Genomic DNA, 21,326 nt, shown 5'->3' on the forward strand with positions numbered 1-21,326 from the left:
AAACACATTGTGTTGAAGGCCCTAACCACCAGAAGCAATCCACCATTTGCTTCGTAGAACTTGGTTTGGTTGAGATTGCAAAATATTTTCAACATATTGAAAAGGGAAGTCAATTCCGCACACGCATTTCCCTCTCTGCACACCCATACTTATTTCCATTCGAAAACGACTACAAAGTTGTGTGCACGAATCATTTCCCTTCGAAAATGATTGCGGGGTTCTAGTTTCTTCAGATCAAACATTACGAAAGGCATGTTCACCAAAAAAAAAAAAAAAAAAAAAAAAAAACTTTTTTTACCAAACTTATGATTACATTTGCTGGAAGTTTTTCATCAAGTAAAAAGGAATATGTACAAATTTTCAGATGGCCAGAGGCAAAAGTTAACTACACACCCAAATCCAACACAGAAGGGCTAGAAATACCCTCTGTATAATATTATCCAATGTTGGTCCTCCTATAGTCTCATACAAGCTAACAACCCTTCAAGTCCCTCCATCTTAGGTACAGTAGACCGGCACGGTAGTGTATGTAAGCTGCTGCCACAACCAAGATATGGAAAAGCTGGTGACTGCTCCCAGCAATATCAAACTTCCCCGGTCTCCACCGCTCGGGTATCCTTGTAGCATAAATCAATGCCCCTAGTCCATTAACAACCCCCATTAACACCTCATAGCCGGCAGTCTGGGTGGCCTCTGGCTGATTCCTGAACAATATGAGCTTATGAACTATAGGCACGACACTTGACACGCCCATCCCAAAGAAGAGAGAAGCACGATGGCTACGAAACTTGGGTCCTTGGAAAAATGGGAGTTGGGAGAAAACCATGGTGGTGATACCTAGTACTGTGATGAAACCTAAGTAGAGGTTGCAAAGGAAGGGGTTGCACATGAAGGAGTAGTAGACAGTAGGGTAAAATGAGGTCATGATGAGTGCAGTGATGCCTGCATAGTCACATCTTTGCATTATGGAGGAAAGGCGCGCTGAATGGCAAGCAACGAGATGGCAGGTGCTGCTGGCTAGCAAGCAGAACATGACTCCACCTAGAAACACAAAGAAGGGCCGCCTTGTTATGGGCCGATACATAAGGGGGGCCACCATGTTCATCACGTCATCCATTACTCCATCCTGCAATTGTTAAACAAATAACAAAGGCATAAGGCTGGAAAACAAAAGGACTTCCAATTAAAAAGTATGTTGCCATTGGTATATAGACCGGATTTTATAGAGACTTTATCAGAAAGTTTACATCAGTAGCTGGGTAAAAAATTCATGCATGTAAAGGGAATAAAAAAAAAGTCAAATAAAATTTGAAAAGCACTCAAAGACATCTTTGCATTGGAGTTGCATTTTTTAATCAAAGAGCAGGACAATACCAGAACAGAATTCTCTGTTTGATTGCCATGGGAGAACCGGTCAGGCAAGCAATTGGCGAGAAGTTCCCTTATATTCCCTGAAGCTGAGGGGGGAAAATCCATAGACGGCAAAGATAGCGAAGGGAGGCAATTCAACAGTTCTGGATGAATTCTGTGCAAATCGGCTCTTCTAATCATGTCAGACAAACGTTGCAGGGAAGACAGATCCATGAGGTCTGGAGCTTTTGTTGCTGTGTATATGGTTAGGAAAAGGAAAAGGAAGAACCCGATCAAATACAACAACAACAACAACAACAACAACAAAGCATTTTCCCACTAAGTGGGGTCGGCTATATGAATCCTAGAACGCCATTGCGCTCGGTTTTGTGTCATATCCTCCGTTAGATCCAAGTACTCAAGTCTTTTCTTAGGGTCTCTTCCAAAGTTTTCCTAGGTCTTCCTCTACCCCTTCGGCCCTGAACCTCTGTCCCGTAGTCACATTTTCGAACCGGAGCGTCAGTAGGCCTTCTTTGCACATGTCCAAACCACCGGAACCGATTTTCTCTCATATTTCCTTCAATTTTGGCTACTCCTACTTTACCCCGGATATCCTCATTCCCAATCTTATCCTTTCTCGTGTGCCCATACATCCCACGAAGCATCCTCATCTCCGCTACACCCATTTTATGTACGTGTCGATGCTTCACTGCTCAACATTCTGTGTCATACAACATCGCTGGCCTTATTGTCGTCCTATAAAATTTTTCCTTGAGCTTCAGTGGCCTACGACGGTCACACAACACGCCGGATGCACTCTTACACTTCATCCATCCAGCTTGTATTCTATGGTTGAGATCTCCATCTAATTCTCCGTTCTCTTGCAAGATAGATCCTAGGTAGCGAAAACGGTCACTTTTTGTGATCTTCGCTAGATTGCTCCGGTCATTAGTGTGGATAAGTATATAAATGGATAGAGATAGGAAAGCAAACACAAGATGTACGTGGTTCACCCATATTGGCTACGTCCACGGAATAGAGGAGTTCTCATTAATTGTGAAGGGTTTACACAAGTACATAGGTTCAAGCTCTCATTTAGTGAGTACAAGTGAATGATTTAGTACAAATGACATTAGGAAATATTGTGGGAGAATGATCTCGTAACCACGAAACTTCTAAGTACCGGAGTGTGGTATCGTCTTGACTTGCCTTATCTGTCTCATAGGTAGATGTGTCATCTTCTCTGGAAGTACTCTTCCTCCATCCAGGGGTGGTATCTGTAACTGGTGGAGATGCACAAGGTAATGTATCAATTTCACTTGAAGCTTACTTGTAGTTTCAGGCTTGGTCAAGCGCGATACAAACCATGTAGTAGGAGTCCCCCAAGTCGCCGAGCTAGGGGATCTGCTGAAAGAGGTGACAGACAAGGTAAGCAATCAGAGCTCCGACTGATTGTTCACATTCTCCCTATCTTGCAGGCAGCATGAAGGATAAAGAGAAGAAAAATGAGAAGAGATGATATGGGATACTTTTGCTTTTGAAGAAGTAACTTTCCACAAGCTTATTCTTGAACCGGGCTGGAGGGTTTTCTGGTTTCCTCCAGAGTATAAGGCCGACTGAAGAATTTGAGGGTCAAAACAAGTCCATCAAATCTAGAGTACGTTCGACCCTGCTGATATGGGATACTTTTTCTTTTGACAGAGTAGTGGATGTATCGGCACGTGTGTTGTTACGCTTGTCTCCACATGCTTCCTTGTATCCTTCTCACTTGCCCTATCTGTTCCTCAGGTAGATGCGGTATCTTCCCTGGAAGCATAAGATGTTGAAGATGAGTACTCGAGAGCAATGCCAGGTAAGTAATCAGGTAAGGGGTTCCAGGCAGTCAATTCCTGGCTGGAAGCTTGATTCCAAGTGCTGACTGATTGCTCTCTTTCTCCTTGTCTTGCAGGTAAGAACAAGGCCAAAGGAAAAGACAGGGAAAAAGCATGATATAGGATACTCTTGCTTTTAACCATGATGATATGAGATATTCTTGCTCTTGTTTACAGATGTATTATCGGGGGGAAAGAAAGCTGAATATTTCGAAAGGCTTCGTTGGGAGTGCCCTCTCAGATAAGAGGAATGGTTGAGCATTTTTGCAGGTCTGCCTGTCCGTTAGGGATGGAGGTCGACATATATAGGAGTCTCCCTAACATCAAGTAATAATGCTATTCCTTTACCCTGCTTGGTCATAGCACGGTAGTGGGAGCTGCCAGCTTCACATGTTTTAACTCTGTCAGAGCACTTTGAAAAAGTGGTCTGTGGTATCTGGAAAGCTGATGTTGCGTGTGAAGATTACGGACAAGCTTTATCCAAGGAGATCCAGCTCTTGAAGTTGGGAAAGTGGTGCCTCTTCGGTTTTCGAACAAGCAATCCTGTCGGGGATCTGGCTCTCGAGATTCGGATAACGATGTCTCTTCGATTTTTGAGAAAGCAATCCTGCTGGGGGTCTGGCTCTCGAGATTCGGAGAGCGGTGTCTCTTCGATTTTTGAGAAAATAATCATATTGGGAGTCTGGCTCTCGAGATTCGGATGGCAATGCCTCTTCGATTTTGGAGCAAGCAATCTTGTTGGGAGTGTTTTCTCGAATGTGAGTAAAGGTTGGGCATGTTTGCTAGTCTACCTTGCCACGAAGCACAGAGGTTGACACACAGGGACTTTCCAATTATCCAGCAGTGGTACTGTTCCTTTACCCTCTCTTCGATTTTTGAGAAAGTAATCATGTTGGGAGTCTGGCTCTCGAGATTCGGAGGGCGGTGCCTCTTCGATTTTGGAGCAAGCAATCTTGTTGGGAGTGTTTTCTCGAATGTGAGTAAAGGTTGGGCATGTTTGCTAGTTTACCTTGCCACGAAGCACAGAGGTTGACACACATGGACTTTCCAATTATCCAGCAGTGGTACTGTTCCTTTACCCTCTCTTCGATTTTTGAGAAAGTAATCATGTTGGGAGTCTGGCTCTCGAGATTCGGAAGGCGGTGCCTCTTCGATTTTGGAGCAAGCAATCTTGTTATGAGTGTTTTCTCGAATGTGAGTAAAGGTTGGGCATGTTTGCTAGTCTACCTTGCCACGAAGCACAGAGGTTGACACACCGGGACTTTCCAATTATCCAGCAGTGGTACTGTTCCTTTACCCTTGTGGGTAATAATATGGTAGCTAGACCTTCAAAATTTATGTGTCTAAACTTTGTTAGTGTTGTTTCTTTGCTATTCTTTTACCCTTCTTGGTCAGAGCGATGTAGTAGGAGCTGCAAGCTTCACGTGTCTCAACTTTGTCAGAGAACTTTGGCAAAGTTATCTGTGGTACCCATGAGCTACTGTTGCATGTGGGAAGTGGGTGATTGAACAGTACGATTCATGTGCTTTCTACTTCGCCAGAAATCTTCGACAGAATGCCCATAATTTCCGCAAAGCTGAGTGTGCGTGTGACAGGTGCTGACAAGGCTGGAAAAGTAGGTGCCTCTTCGATTTCTGAGATCGGCCCTCGTGGTCTCTGAGCAGCCCAGCTTTTGAGAAAGCAAGCCTCTTCGATTTCTGAGATCGGCATTTGTGGTCTTTGAGCAGCCCAGCTTTTGAGAAAGCAAACGCCTCTTCGATTTCTGAGATCGACCCTCGTGGTCTCTGAGCAGCCCAGCCTTTGAGAAAGCAAACGCCTATTCGATTTCTGAGCAGGCGCCTCTTCGATTTCTGAAGCTTCGTCGAGTGCAGATTTTTATAAGGGCTGACATTAAGTTCCAAAGCACACTTGAATATCCACCAGTAGAAGCTCCATTCTTGCACTTCTAAGATCTTGATTTGTCCGACCTCTTCTCTCTTCAACACCTTTGAAAATGTCTGGCCCCTCCGACCGTCGTTTTGACTTGAACCTTGTTGAAGAGGCAGCCCCGCCTTCTCCAGACAACATATGGCGCCCATCCTTCGTCTCCCCTACTGGTCCTCTTACCGTTGGGGATTCCGTGATGAAGAATGATATGACCGCTGCGGTAGTGGCCAGGAACCTTCTCACTCCCAAAGATAACAGACTACTTTCCAAACGGTCTGATGAGTTGGCTGTTAAGGATTCTCTGGCTCTCAGTGTTCAGTGTGCAGGTTCTGTGTCTAATATGACCCAACGCCTATTTGCTCGAACCCGCCAAGTTGAATCATTGGCGGCTGAAGTGATGAGTCTCAAACAGGAGATTAGAGGGCTCAAGCATGAGAATAAACAGTTGCACCGGCTCGCACATGACTATGCTACAAACATGAAGAGGAAGCTTGACCAGATGAAGGAATCTGATGGTCAGGTTTTACTTGATCATCAGAGATTTGTGGGTTTGTTCCAAAGGCATTTATTGCCTTCGTCTTCTGGGGCTGTACCGCGTAATGAAGCTCCAAATGATCAACCTCTGATGCCTCATCCTTCTAGGGTTCTGTCCAGTACTGAGGCTCCGAATGATCCCCATCCGGTGCCTTCTCTTTCTGGGGCTCTACCGACTGCTAAGACTTCTCCTAAGCAACCTTTGTGAAGGCTCCCTCTTGTTTGTTTATTTTGACTCAAGTATATGTACATATTTGTAACTTATCGGGGATATCAATAAATAAGCTTTCCTTCATTTCAACGTATTGTGTTAAATACACCAAAGCCTTCTTCGCTAAGTTCTTTGAATTTTCTTTTGTTGAAGCTTGTATGTTGAAGCTTTGTGAGTGGAGCATGTAGGTTGAGGTAGTGTTCCCTTAATTTCCCGAGTGAGGAAAACTTCTCGGTTGGAGACTTAGAAAATCCAAGTCACTGAGTGGGATCGGCTATATGAATCTTAGAACGCCATTGTGTTCTGTCTTGTCTCATGTCCTCCGTGAGATCCAAGTACTCTAAGTCTTTTCTTAGGGTCTCTTCCAAAGTTTTCCTAGGTCTTCCTCTACCCCTTCGGCCCTGAACCTCTGTCCCATAGTCGCATCTTCTAATCGGAGCGTCAGTAGGCCTTCTTTGCACATGTCCAAACCACTGTAACCGATTTTCTCTCATCTTTCGTTCAATTTCGGCTACTCCTACTTTACCCCGGATATCCTCATTCCTAATCTTATCCTTTCTCGTGTGCCCACACATCCAACGAAGCATCCTCATCTCCGCTACACCCATTTTGTGTACGTGTTGATGCTTCACCGCCCAACATTATGTGCCATACAGCATCGCCGGCCTTATTGCCGTCCTATAAAATTTTCCCTTGAGCTTCAGTGGCATACGGCGGTCACACAACACGCCGGATGCACTCTTCCACTTCATCCATCCAGCTTGTATTCTATGGTTGAGATCTCCATCTAATTTTCCGTTCTTTTGCAAGATAGATCCTAGGTAACGAAAACGGTAGCTCTTTGGTATTTCTTGATCTCCGATCCTCACCCCTAACTCGTTTTGGTCTCCATTTGCACTGAACTTGCACTCCATATATTCTGTCTTTGATCGGCTTAGGCGAAGACCTTTAGATTCCAACACTTCTCTCCAAAGGTTAAGCTTTGCATTTACCCCTTCCTGAGTTTCATCTATCAACACTATATCGTCTGCGAAAAGCATACACCAAGGAATATCATCTTGAATATGTCCTGTTAACTCATCCATGTATGGATGAGTTAACAGGACATATTCAAGATGATATTCCTTGGTGTATGCTTTTCGCAGACGATATAGTGTTGATAGATGAAACTCAGGAAGGGGTAAATGCAAAGCTTAACCTTTGGAGAGAAGTGTTGGAATCTAAAGGTCTTCGCCTAAGCCGATCAAAGACAGAATATATGGAGTGCAAGTTCAGTGCAAATGGAGACCAAAACGAGTTAGGGGTGTGTGAATAACTATTAAGAGCAATGGTCTTAAAAGCATTTCTCAGCAATGTTATTTACTTGAGAGGCACAGCTTCAAAAAACAAATAACCATTGCATTGTATTGCGGTAATAAGTATTAGGCACTAGAGTACTTACGTCCAGACATTAAGAGTCTGATTATGAATGGAAAAGATGCTTAGAAACACCTGCTTCAATGGCCATTCCGATCGGTAATGACCCAAAATGAACTCATTGTCCCTTAAAAAATCAGGCAATGAATGGTATTCAATAAGCTGATATTTAACTTTCTTCCTGAGTCTCTTTCCCTTTGCTTCCTTTGAACGCGTTTCGTTTACATCTTCATGGTCGAATTGATTTTCTTCTGATCTAGTTTCTGCAACCAAGAAGCATTGAGAAGCATTTTCCTACTAAGCACAGACAAGACTACAAACGAAGGTCTGTCAAAAATTAAGTCCAAGTGCTTTTCTTGGAGAGAGATAACTATACATGGGAACACGCATCATATAAACAAAATCCGTAACCATTTCGTTTTTAGTTTTCCCGTTTTTGTTAGGAATAGAGGAGAAATACAAAGGAGAAAAGACGGATGAAGGAAGGTGGAGGAATGATGGCGGGAAGGGTGTGGGAGAAATGTACATGGAAGAGTACACAAAGTAAAAACTAAAAACCGGAACAATATTTAGTAGCTTTTCAAGTTTCTAGTTTTTGTTTTCTACTTTCTCCCCCCGCCTTCTTTATTTCTCATTCCTCCATATACATTCCCTCTATTTCTACCAAGGAAAAAATGAAAACAAAACTAAAAACGAAATAATTATCAAACGAGCCCTAAGTAAAGGCTCGTTTGGAAGTACTTTTAAATGATTGAAAGCGCTTTTGGTAAATTGATTTTGGGTTCCCAAAGCACTTAAGTGCTTTTCAAAATAAGCACCAGTATGTGCTTCATGCAGGAAACACTTAAAAGCTTTTTCAAGATCCACTTAGATTTTTACTAAAGATTGATTTCAATAATATTTCACCAAAAACGCTTTCAGTCATTACAAGTGGAGTTCACTTGACCACTGACATACAAGCCATCCACATTCTTGCTTTCCTCTGAGATACATACGGCCGGCCCTTCGGGCATCCTGGCGATACAAATACTGTTTCAGAGTTTTCTCAAATATTGACAGATGATTAAATGTTTCATCAAACCATATTGTTGCCCTTACAAATAGGCACGTCCCTTTTAATTTAACACAAAGATTATCCAAACCAAGATTTTTCTTGTGAAATTTACTGCCTTCTTCTCTTTTTCTCCTCACCCATAACTACTAATATTAAGATTAGCATTCCTAATCAAAAGGATGTTTCTAATCTCCAAAGACATTACAAATTCTTTTGACAAATTCTCAACAAATTGATAGGATTCCCATGAAAAACATACAAATAGAAAAACCAGGCCACAGTACGATCAATCTTTCATATGCCATGACTAAAATGCACAGCTGATAACCAAAACATTAGAATTAGAAGATAATATATGAGAGGAAAAGTAATTACCTGATAATGGAGAATCACCACCCATGATCAAGATTCAAACCCAAAAGGAGTTTTCTTGATGTTGTTTGGTTTTAGCTTCGATGGAAACAATGGAAATTTTCTTGGGAAAAGTTTTACTTTTACTTTTATATTCCTGGGAAACTTGTCCAGGGGAAGACAATTACCCGAGATAACATAAAAGTATAAATTCCAGATGTTGGAGTGTGGTGAGAGAGGGAACAGGTACTATCCGGATTTTGAAGATCAATCAATCAGGTTCATCATATATTGTACAGTCATTTTTTAAATTTTTATTTAAAAATAAACACAAACAGTAACTAACGAAAACCATTAATATTTTCTCGGAAAAAGTTTTACTTTCCTGAGAAACTTATGCGGGGGAAGAATATTACCCGAGAGAACAGAGTAATGTTATATAGACGCACAAAAATAACACACTCAAATTAGAGATCGTTTCAATTAGAGTAGGCTTCCTGTCCAAATCCCAAATGGGGGGTAGGTGAATCGTCATCCTTTGCCCTCCATTTGCCTTGTTCCAAGCACACCATTTCTCTGTACTGAGTTCGTAAGCACTTGGACGTGTGTTTAAATTCTGTAATACGAGATTAGTGACTAATCATTTCCTTCATTATCTAAACCACTATCACAAACATTCGTACCTTCAAATGTGATCCTGCTGGTGTTTCCTCTTCTTCAAGATTGTACTCGACGCACCACATGTGCCGACGTGACCCAAAATCTCAATTCAATTCGAAATGGATAACCTAAACACACAAATTTCAATTCAATTCGAAATTTCAAACTTCATTACATAATAATTGAAACCAACATGACCCAAAATCTCAAATTCCATCCAGTTAAATTTGAATTGAGCTAAATTTTACTACTAAATCGAAAGAATCAGTAAAAAACTCACAAGGTGAGAGTAAAATGCATGAAAGTAATTCGGGGGAGTAGCATGGTGACGACGCCGCGTTTGGGTTTGGAGCCACGAGACGACGCCGGATTGAGGGAGGGAGGAAGGGCGGAGCTTGTGGCCGGAGAAGTCGGAGGAGAGGCTGTTGCCGGCGAAGGGAGAGAGGAAGCTGGTGGAAAGGGAGGCTCTGGGAGGGGAATGAGACGACATCAGATTGGGCGGGTAGTGTTCAGGGCTCGGGGAGTGGTGGCCGTTGCTAACATGTGTGGAGCGCGAAGCTGGAAGCTGTGGTTGGCACCTCCATTGATGAGTTTCGAACGGTGGTTAACTGGAGAACGCAGTATCCAAATGGAAGGAGATATCGAAACCAAATAAAGTGGGCTCTTTTGGTTTTTGGGCTACAAAATATTTAGCCCATAACATGGGACATTCCAGCCCAGTATGTCCTTTCGTTCAAACTTTTTTTTTTTTTTTTTTTTTGTAAAACTATATATATTTACATTGAAGGGTGGAATAATTGAATGCATCGATGTCTAAACTTAAAACTTCTCAATTACATAAAACTTTTTACTTACACATGAAAAAAAAATGTTCAAGGGAAAAAACATGAACAAGAAATGGTAAATGTCCAATCGTTTGGCTATAATCATCATGAAGATGTCAATGACTGGAGTTACCTAAAACTATAATTAATATTAGGCAAAGAGATTCTATACGTGACGGTGTAACATTGTTCCACAAAATATTTTCAAATATCCTGTTCTCTCACAAAGTAATGAGTTATGGGAAAAATTGTGCATGGATCATGTGAAACTCACACACACTTAAATTTAGTAGTGGGCATAAACTAACTGAACCGTCCAAACTAGCCAATCTGAACCGTTTTGGTCGGTTTAGTTTCATTTTGACGAGAAACAAGTTACACAATTTAAAAACTGAACCGATTTTATGTTGGTTTGTTTTGTTTCACTTTTGAAATTGACCAAAACTAAACTGAATCGATTGTATATCTTTTAATTATAATTTTTACTTATTTTACACATATAATGGGTTATTTAGATGTCTAAGCGTACATATATTATGTTGTAAATATGGATGTCCATTGTTTGTTAGGGTGGAAGGCACCAAAGCATGAGTATGGAAGACACCAAAGCATTAATGGGTGTAGTAGGTAAAGGATTTTGTCTATAAAATGAATGAGAGGGGAAGGAGGAGAATTCATCAACAAGAGAGGAAATTATGGAAGAAGAGAGGAGAGAATAGAGAGAGTTATCTTTGTACTCCTATTATTCCAGATAATGAATGAAAGCACCATTGCTGCCCTGATGACGTACTCCAGTCACACTGATTGTAGAGGAACCTCGTAAATATTGTGTCTTGTTTCATTTATTCCACTACACATATACCGTTAATTTTACAACATGTTATCAACACGAGAAGCTCTCGTGTCAGTGGAAAACACAACGCCACAAATCCAGTGAAGCACTACCTACCTCTCACCTATGTCAACTGGAATCTCACAGATAAAAAAATCTTTCATTTCATCTTCAAATCTTTGTACTATTGATTTTCTTGAAGCAACTATATATCTTGTTGTATGATTGTATATCATCCTTTGTAGAAGCAAAAGAGTACAAACTCAAAATTCGTAGAAAATCTGACAGCCATGTAAACAGCCTTTAAACTCCAACTTGCTGACCTCAGATTGAAATACTTTCTTCTTGAAAGTTGTTCGTCCACCCAGTATCTATAACATATCAAATTTTCAGAAAATTCCAATGGTGCAATCATCACAAATGTTTGAAGCACCAACCTAGTTTCCAATCCTGCAGAAAACTGAACAGCCATCTTATGAGTACCAAAACTCTGTTTTTAGTAGCTCAGTCAAAACTATTTCTTCACGAAAGTTGTTCGGTATCCTCTTATCCATATCGTACTAAAATTTGAGTTAAATCTAATAGTTTGATCTTCTCATAAGTTGCAGGCACTCCTCTTGACTCCAAAACTTATGGGAACCGTTTCGACTCTTTCGAAACTTACCGGAGTAGGAACACAAATTGAGACTTATTGCTATCATTACTCCTTGAGTAACTAAAAGGACTTAGAGTTGTGAAAATAAAAAAAATAAAAAAAAAATAAAAGGGATGAAACAAAAGGAAGTGGCATACAAAGAAAAAGAAAAGAAAAAAAAATGATGGAAACTTAATCATCACCCTTTTCTATTATTGCTTTATTTATGTGAATGTTGATAGTTTAAAGCCCTTTCACAAGTTCCATTTACTTAAAAGCAATTAATTTACGGTGGGTGTAATTATTGCCCTTTACTTTAAGCTTTGATGTATGTGAATAGTATTGAATTAAAGTCCTTGTCATAAGCTTTATTTACTTAAAAGCAATTTATTTATTATGGCTGGAATTACCGCATATTGCTTTAATTTATTTATTGTACTTCTTTTGTTATGATGAGTATATACAGGACTCGAAGTTCCTTGTCAGATCAGAACCTACAATTTCTTGATCCTTATCATATAAAATGATTGGACCAAAAGTTCCATCATGTAAAAAGATCAGACATGAATTTCCTTGATCATCATTAGGCCTGACAATTCCTGCCACGACCCGATAACCCGACACGACACGACACAAAATTAACAAGTGTTTGGGTCGACACGATAACGAATCGGGTTGTTATCGGGTAACCCGATAAGCACCTCTTAAGATAACGGGTTGGTTCGAATATACACGTGGATATCACGATACACGATAAGCAAAATATTAGTTTTATAATTTTATATAACCCTAAAAATATGCTATAATAATTATATACATTAATTTAACAATTTTATGCCCCTAAAAACTATAATAATTATATATATATATTAAATTAAATATTAAAAATTGGCGACCATTGGATCTGCTTAAATATACATACCATTCAATTTCTTAAGTATTATACGTACAAAATAAATAAATTTAAATCTACTTAATAAATATATATACACACCATTGAACTTGATGGTATATGAATTCTACGAAACTAATTTCAACGATCCAACCGCCAAACTTGTTTGTATATGCTTCGAGATCGCATTAGCAAAAAATTGCAAAAAACAAACATTTAGAGATCAAGTAACGGGACAAAACTTTTCGACGGTTATCAACGAAAAATCACGATTTAACGGTTATTTTAACTCCGATTTTGATGATTTTTTACAGCTACACTCCTTGACCCTATATGAATACAATGAATGAATTCGATCTTCAATTTAAAATATTTACACTAGTGGATATCACAAAATCTTATGTTATACTTAATGAAAGTATGAATTAACTCTTAAGTGTTAGTGAATCTATTGTTTTGATGGGATACGCATTCTACGAAACTAATTTCAACGATCCAACCGTCAAACATGTTTGCATATACTTTGAGATCACATATGCCAAAAATTGGAAAAAACAAACATTTAAAGATTAAGTAACAGGACAAAGCTTTTCGACGGTTACAAATGAAAAATTACGTTTTAACGGTTATTTTAACTTTGATTTTGATGATTTTTTACAGCTACACTCTTTGACCCTATATGAATACAATGAATGAATTCGATCTTCAATTTAAAAAATTTACACTAGTGGATACCACAAAATCTTATGTTATACTTAATGAAAGTATAAATAAACTCTAGTGTTAGTGAATCTATCGTTTTGATGAGATACGCATTCTACGAAACTAATTTCAACGATCCAACCGTCAAACTTGTTTGTATGTGCTTCAAGATCTCATATGCCAAAAATCACAAAAAACAAACATTTAGAGATGAAGTAACGAGATAAAACTTTTCGACAGTTATCAACGATAAATCACAATTTAATGGTTATTTTAACTCCGATTTTGATGATTTTTTACAGCTATACTCCTTGACCCTAAATGAATACAATGAATGAATCTTCAATTTAAAATATTTACACTAGTGGATACCACAAAATCTTATGTTATACTTAATGAAAGTATGAATAAACTCTTAAGTGTTAGTGAATTTATTGTTTTGATGGGATACGCATTCTACGAAACTAATTTTAACGATCCAACCTTCAAATATGTTTAGATATACTTTAAGATCGCATATGCCAAAAATTGCAAAAAACAAACATTCAGAGATCAAGTAATGGGACAAAACTTTTCGACAGCTATAAACGAAAAATCACGATTTAATGGTTATTTTAACTCTGATTTTGATGATTTTTTACAACTACACTTCTTGACTCTATATGAATACAATGAGTGAACTCGATCTTCAATTTAAAATATTTACAATAGTGGATACCACAAAATCTTATGTTATACTTAATGATAGTATGAATAAACTCTTAAGTATTAGTGAATCTATTATTTTGATGGGATACGCATTCTACGAAACTAATTTCAACGATCCAACCTTCAAATATGTTTATATATACTTTAAGATCGCATATGCCAAAAATTGCAAAAAACAAACATTTAGAGATCAAGTAACGGACAAAATTTTTCGACGGTTATAAACGAAAAATCACGATTTAACGGTTATTTTAACTCCGATTTTGATGATTTTTTACAGCTACATTCCTTGACCCTATATGAATACAATGAATGAATTCGATTTTCAATTTAAAAAATTTACAATAGTGGATACCGCAAAATCTTATGTTATACTTGATGAAAGTGTAAATAAACTCTAAGTGTTAGTGAATCTATTGTTTGGATGGGATACACATTCTACGAAACTAGTTTCAACGATCCAACCGTCAAACTTGTTTGTATATGCTTCAAGATCGCATATGCCAAAAATCGAAAAAAACAAACATTCAAAGATCAAGTAATGGGACAAAACTTTTCGACAGTTATCTACGAAAAAACACGATTTAATGGTTATTTTAACTCCGATTTTGATGATTTTTTACAGCTACACTCCTTGACCCTATATGAATACAATGAATGAATTCGATCTTCAATTTAAAATATATCTCATCGAAGCTCAATAGCTCAAACAATCATATCATAAATCCATATTCATAGATATCTTAGTAAACATAAATTCGATAAAGCATACATCCGATTTACTCATAAACGTTTCATAAAATGTAGTCATAAAATCATGCTTTTCATGTATGCATTTCTAATAGTAAAAACATGCATTTTGGAATGGGTCCACTCACAGATACTCTGTCGTCAAGGAGCCGTGCAATTAGCGAGGACGGAAACACCACAAACAAATGCACATAAGCACATAAAGGGACCAATTAATAAAACTATACTAAGATGATTGAATTTGGGAAAACGACGTCATAAATGGATTCAGGACGTCAAAAAACCTAAAGAGGGACCTTAGGTACTCCCACACATGGCGGCAACCCGAAAGGCCACTCACCAAAGCACGCGCCAAGTTGAGTCGCCTGAAAGTTGGTCGTAAAAGTTGCTGATGCTGTCGTGAAAGACAGTGGAACACAATATCTTTGGTGAATACGCTTGTGCTCTATGTGTCGGCCAAGACAGGCACCCCCTACGCGTGAACCCACGCGCTGACCTGGAACTTAGGAACTGGTCGGGTTGGGTGGAATTTGGGTTTCGGGTCTAGGCTTGGTTTAGTGGGCTGAAGGTTTGGGTTGGGTCGGGTAGCATAGCCCAAGGTTTGGGCCAATTTGGATAGTCGAGTCGGGTAGCAACTTGTTGTTTGGATCTAAGTTTAAGGGTAATGGGTTGGGTAGACCAGGTTCAGGCCATGGGTTTGGTTTGAAATTGGGCAACATTTTTTTAGCTTCGTTCGAGCTCATTTCTACATCATTTGCAATTAATCAAAAGCCAAAATGAAGCTTAGGATGACAAGAAGAGATTCGTACCATTTTGGAGCCGTGTGGTGGCCAGAGTTAGCCGAAAAATGGCCTGGAAGGCATGGGTTCTTGCCGAAAAACTACGAAAGTGTCCCCGAGTAGTTTCTTCGTAGTTTCGACATCCAAAAAATGTACAAGGGAGTTAGTCTTCAACCCAAGACGAGATAGGGACGATAAAAATGGGTTTAGGACCTTACCCTTCGTCATGACTCGACGGGGAAGACGGTGAACAGTGCCTTGGTCATTGTTGGGCTACACAGCTTCTAGCTTGTGGTTTCGAGGTCATAATTCAGATGGTGGTGGTGGTCAGGTGGGGAGTTTCATCACTGTGGTAGTGTGTGTATGAGTCAAGCTCGGAGAAATATAAAGGTTACAAAGAGGGAGAAAGAGAGAAAAAGAGGTCCGAGAGTTGTATGGTTTTCAGAGAGAGACACATGGAGAATGAGATGAGAATAGAGAGTGGTCGGGGGACCAAAAAGGAAGTGGGCCCCACATGGCACACCAAACAAGATCCAAAAATCAACCATTTCAAAATATCTCCCAACCAAAGTAAAATTACAAAATTACCTTTCTGATTCGTAAAATCCAGGATGGGTCGTTACAAGAGTGTTGTAAATATGGATGTCCATTGTTTGTTAGTGTGGAAGACACCAAAGCATGAGTTTTGGGTCAAAGAGCCTAGGCTTGAAAGCCCAGCCTAAAGCAAAAGGGTTTTGGGATTTTAATAAATAAAAAGGGTTATAAGGTTAACGGGCCGAAGGCCTGAGTTCTAAATGGCCCAGATGCCTTAGTGACATAGGGGTTGGGTTTGGGTTTCCAAAGAATTGGGCTTTTGTTTAGGCCCAAAGGCCTTAGTTATATGGTTTTGGGCTTGAAGGCCTTTTCCTCGCCGAGGAAGAAGGTCGTACTCTTCCGAGCTCCGGTCGTTGCCAACACTTACCCCTAGGCCACGATCTATGCACCAAAATGAAGCTAGAGACAATATGGAGATATTTTGTACCTTCGATTAGTTGTTGGGTGGACGGAAGGGGCTGGAAAACGCCTTGAATGCCACGAGGTTCGCCGGGAAAACTCGCGAGGTTTCTGGGCTTCGCCGTGCTTCATAGAGACGAGGGAGAGAGGGGGGTGATCCTCTTAAGTTGGTAGTGGTGTCATGAAGTTTTGGGTGTGAGGATGAATGTGTGTGTGGGTAGATCGGGAAGGGAGAGTGGCCACGATCTACCCACCAAAATGAAGCTAGAGACGATAGGGAGATATTTGGTACCTTCAATTAGTCGTGGGGTGGACAGAAGGGGCTGGAAAACGCCTTGAATGCCACAAGGTTTGCCGGGAAAACTCGCGAGGTTTCTGGGCTTCGTCGTGCTTCATAGAGACGAGGGAGAGAGATGGGTGGTCCTCTTAAGTTGGTAGTGGTGTCGTGAAGTTTTGTGTGTGGGGATGGGTGTGTGTGTGGGTAGATCGGGAAGGGAAAGTGCGAGAGAGTGTGAGAGTTGACTCGGGGGGGGGGGGAAGGAGAGAGAGAGATATGGCGAGTTAATGGGCTGCCACGTGGCAAGTAAAAAAAGGGAGAGAATCTAGAAATAGGATTTTGATTGGGTAGATGATAGGGGACCAATTTGTAACTTCAATAAATCTTTAGGGGAAAATGTGAAATTACAATAATCTTAGGGGTGGGGTATAATAGTAACCGTTGGCTCATGGTTGTAGATAGAATGGTTCACCTCATGCAGTTCCAATCGTCAAGTGGCACACGTGTCACACGATCATGCTTCATCAGTGTGTAGCTAAACATTTGATAACGCATCACCTTAGAATTTGAAATTGATCAATGTCATCGAAAAGTACAAGAACAATGATCAAGTGAGACAATACTTCAGTTGTTAGAAACTTCATTCACCTTCAACATCTCCAACAAGATTGACTTGCTACCTAGCCAAAAGGAATAAGGCTAAGCACAAAGAATTGTTAAGAACTGCCGATAAAAATTGACAAGACCAAAGATATTTTGTATTTCACAACACCTTGTACGAATTTTCAATTTCTACGATCGCAACCCTTTTGGAAATTGATGAGAATAACTTCTGCTATAAAAAAGTCTTCCAAGAAAAGTATTTAATCTAAACAAAGTCAAAGTTTGAAGAATTTGGTGTACAACTGACTGTCGATGCTTATTGATCTTTACCTTGTTGTTGGAGTAAGCAAGAAGGTCAACGATACGAAGATCACCAAGAAATCTTCTGAGGGTTCACATTAATTTCCCTCAGTGGCAACAACAAGTTCGAGAACAATGATTCGGTCCAACCAAACTAACACTTGCTAAACTTCGCAAACAACTAGCGCTTATTCGCTTTCTTCAACACGAACTTCAGGTGTTTCGAGCAATTTCCCCATAGATATGACTCTGCCCACCATTCCTAAAGAACGCATGTCACAAAGTAACATCACCGTATTAGATCTCTAACTGGTCTTGATCAAACCTCATACCACTAAAATTTTTCATTTCCCAACACATTTATGTAGATCCGACTCTGCCTACCATTCTTAAGGAACGCATGTCGTAGAGTATTAGTCCACTGATGAAAGTCATCCATCAATCCATTTCGTCACTGGTAAGGCACAATCCCGACATAAATTCTTGTACTTCGAACATAAAGTGACATTTCAGACAGAAAATGTTTGCACAACTGTGCCAAAACGCACCAAAATCAGGAAACCATGACATCCAAATGATGTCAAGGCCGACACATTACTACATTAACAGAAGATCCTAAGTATGCTCTGAACAAACCATGCTCTGATACCAAATTGACACGCTCGACCCTGATATCCTCCAAACACCAGGGTAGGCACGTGCTGGCCGACACCCGAAAGTGATAAAGCCATACTAACATGCATGAGAACTATGAAGAAAGAATGAACATAAATAAAACTCAAAAATTTAACTGTAATGAATATGCAATTGTGGAACGTGTTCGGAGCATACAACTAAACCAGAATATTGAAGAAGGAATAATATAAGGAATGGGTCATACACCGAGAGAACTCGAAGCTACTGATGCAGGAATGCCTTGACGCCGAGATTGTACGCCTCGATTCAAAGTCCTGAGGGGGTGCAAAACAAAATATGAATGGACCAAGTTTATAAATAAGTAATACTAAAACAATTATTGATCAACGTACAAACCCCCATTTTAGAAAACTCATATATCATAATAAGTAATAGGTTTTCCGAAAACCCTGGCATGCGATAAAACCTTCGTAAAACATATATCATATAGTGTGCTTAGTAGTGGTATCACAATCGTCCGTAGGCACTACATCTCCCTACCGAAGCCATATATAAATATCTTCCGGCTGTAGGCACTACATCTCCCCGCCAATGCCATATATAAAGATCTTCCGCCCGTAGGCACTACATCTCCCGGCCGAAGCTATAAATAAATATCTCACCCGTAGGCACTACATCTCCCTGCCGAAGGCATATATAAAAATCTTTCGCCCGTAGGCACTACATCTCTCGGCTGAAGCCATATATAAATATCTTCAGCTCGTAGACACTACATCTCCCAACTGAAGCCATATATAAGTATCATTCGCCCGTAGGCACATCGTATGAATAACTACTAAGTAAGTACAGAAAATCATGAACATAATATTTCCAAAATATATCTCATCAGAGCTTAATAGCTCAAGCAATCATATCATAAATCCATATTCATAGATATCTCAGTAAACATAAATTCGATAAAGCATATATCTGATTTACTCATAAACATTTCATAAAACATAGTCATAAAATCATGCTTTTCATGTATGCATTTCTAATAGTAAAAACATGCATTTTGGAAAGGGTCCACCCACAGATACTCTGTCATCGAGGAGCTGTGCAAGGACGGAAACACCACAAACAAATGCACCTAAGCACATAAAGGGACCAATTAATAAAACTATACTAAAACGATTTAATTTGGGAAAACGGACATCCTATACGAATTCAGGACGTCGAAAAACCTAAGAAGAGACCTTGGGAACTCCCACGCGCTGAGTTAAGTCACAGGAAAACTGGTTGAAAAAGTCGCCGGCGCCGTCGTTGACGGCGGTGGAACACAATACCTCATGCGAAGGCACGTATGCTCTACGCGTCGGCCAAGACAGGGCCCACGCGCTGATATGGAACTTGGGAACCGGTCGGGTCATGTCGAATCTAGGTTTTGGGTCTGGGCTTAGTGTCTAGGTTGGGCCAAAGGTTCTGGGTTTGGGTCTGGGCTTGGTTTAGTGGGCCGAAGGCCTGGGTTGGGCCGGGTAACATGGTCCGGTTTGGATAGTTGAGCCTAGTAACAACTTGGGTTTTGGATCCTGGTTTAAAGGTAACTGGTCGTGTCGACCCTGTTTCAGGTCGTGGGTTTGGCCGGAAACTGGGCAACACCCGAGCTCCATTTGAGCTCATTTCTACATCATTTGCAATTATTCAAAAGCCAAAATGAAGCTTAGGATGAGAAGAAGAGATTCGTACCATTTTGGAGCCGTGCAATGGCATAAGTTGGCCGAAAAATGGACTGGAAGGCACAGGTTGCCGAAAAACTGGGAAAGTGTCCTCGAGTAGTTTCTTCATAGTTTCGATGTCCAAAACATGTACAAGGGAGTTAGTCTTCAACCTAAGATGAGGGAAGGATGATGAAAAAGGGTTTAGGACCTTACCATCTGTCGTAACTCGTCAAGGGAGACTGTGAACAGTGCCTCGATCATTGTTAGGGTACACTGCTTCTAGCCTGCAGTTTTGAGGTCACAATGTTCAGATGGTGGTGGTGGTTAGGTGGGAAGTTTCGTCAATGTGGTTGTGTGTGTGCGAGTCAAGCTCGAAGGGAGATAGAGGTTGCAGCGAGGGAGAGAGAGAGAGAGAGAAAAAAGGGAACTTTAACGAAAAGCACCAGGTACTGTTCACTTTAACGAAAAACCACATTTTTACACTAAAAAGTCAATCCTGGTACTATTCACTTTACCCTTTATTTTGTCCTTATCATTAAAACTCAAAGTTTTCAAGCCCTTTTCATTAGTTTTCCTAAAAAAAAAAAGGGTTTGAGAGTTGTATGGTTTTCAGAGAGAGACACGGGGAGGAGGAGAGGAGAAGAAAGAGTGGGCTGGGGGACCAAAAAGGAAAGTGGGCCCCACATGGCACACCAAACAAGATCCAAAAAGCAACCATTCCAAACTATCTCCCAACCAAAGTGAAATTACAAAATTGCCCTTCTGATTCGTAAAATCCGGGACAGGTCATTACAAGAGTGTTGTAAATATGGATGTCCATTGTTTGTTAGTGTGGAAGACACCAAAGCATTAGTGGGTGTAGTAGGTAAATGATTTTGCCTATAAAATATAATTAAGAGGGGAAGGAGGAGAATACATCAACAAGAGAGGAAATTATGGAAGAATTGAGGAGAGAATAGAGAGTTATATTTGTACTCCTATTATTCCAAATAATGAATGAAAGCACCACTGCTGCCCCGAGGACGTACTCCAGTCACACTGACTATAGAGGAACCTCGTAAATATTGTGTCTTGTTTCATTAATTTCACTGCACACATACCCTCAATTTTACAATATATTAAAAGTTGTAGAGACTATTAACAATTTGGAGATTTAAGCTTATGTGTACTTTAGGCTTATAGGCGAAAGGTTATTTGTGCTTAAAGGCTTATGTCTGATTGTAACTAATAAATGGATTGCTAATACAAGACTTTATTTAATTGAACTTAGTTCTAGTTCACTTGATGAAAATTTATGTTCCAAAAAAATTAAACCTTTTGATCGAA

The 21,326-nt window shown here is 40.0% G+C and overlaps 1 protein-coding gene across 3 annotated transcripts; it reads right to left on the reverse strand.

Annotated features, from left to right (window-relative positions):
• Window positions 1-273: 273 nt before the first annotated feature.
• LOC103403701 (heptahelical transmembrane protein 4-like) lies at window positions 274-10,001 on the reverse strand. 3 transcript variants are annotated; one of them, XM_070820447.1, is made up of 6 exons: window positions 9,654-10,001; window positions 9,397-9,501; window positions 8,738-9,329; window positions 7,334-7,571; window positions 1,375-1,604; window positions 274-1,126 (listed from the first exon to the last, which is right to left on the reverse strand). In XM_070820447.1, exons 4-6 carry the CDS (start codon window positions 7,341-7,343, stop codon window positions 473-475), a joined length of 894 nt encoding a protein of 297 aa, XP_070676548.1. In that variant the 5' UTR covers window positions 7,344-7,571; window positions 8,738-9,329; window positions 9,397-9,501; window positions 9,654-10,001; the 3' UTR covers window positions 274-472. The 3 variants fall into 3 exon arrangements, with proteins under 3 accessions (XP_070676548.1, XP_070676549.1, XP_070676547.1); XM_070820448.1 differs by lacking the exon at window positions 8,738-9,329; XM_070820446.1 differs by having other exon boundaries at window positions 7,334-9,329.
• Window positions 10,002-21,326: the final 11,325 nt, after the last annotated feature.

This window comes from Malus domestica, chromosome 04 (assembly GCF_042453785.1).
Source record: "Malus domestica chromosome 04, GDT2T_hap1".
In the NCBI taxonomy this organism is placed as follows: domain Eukaryota; kingdom Viridiplantae; phylum Streptophyta; class Magnoliopsida; order Rosales; family Rosaceae; genus Malus; species Malus domestica.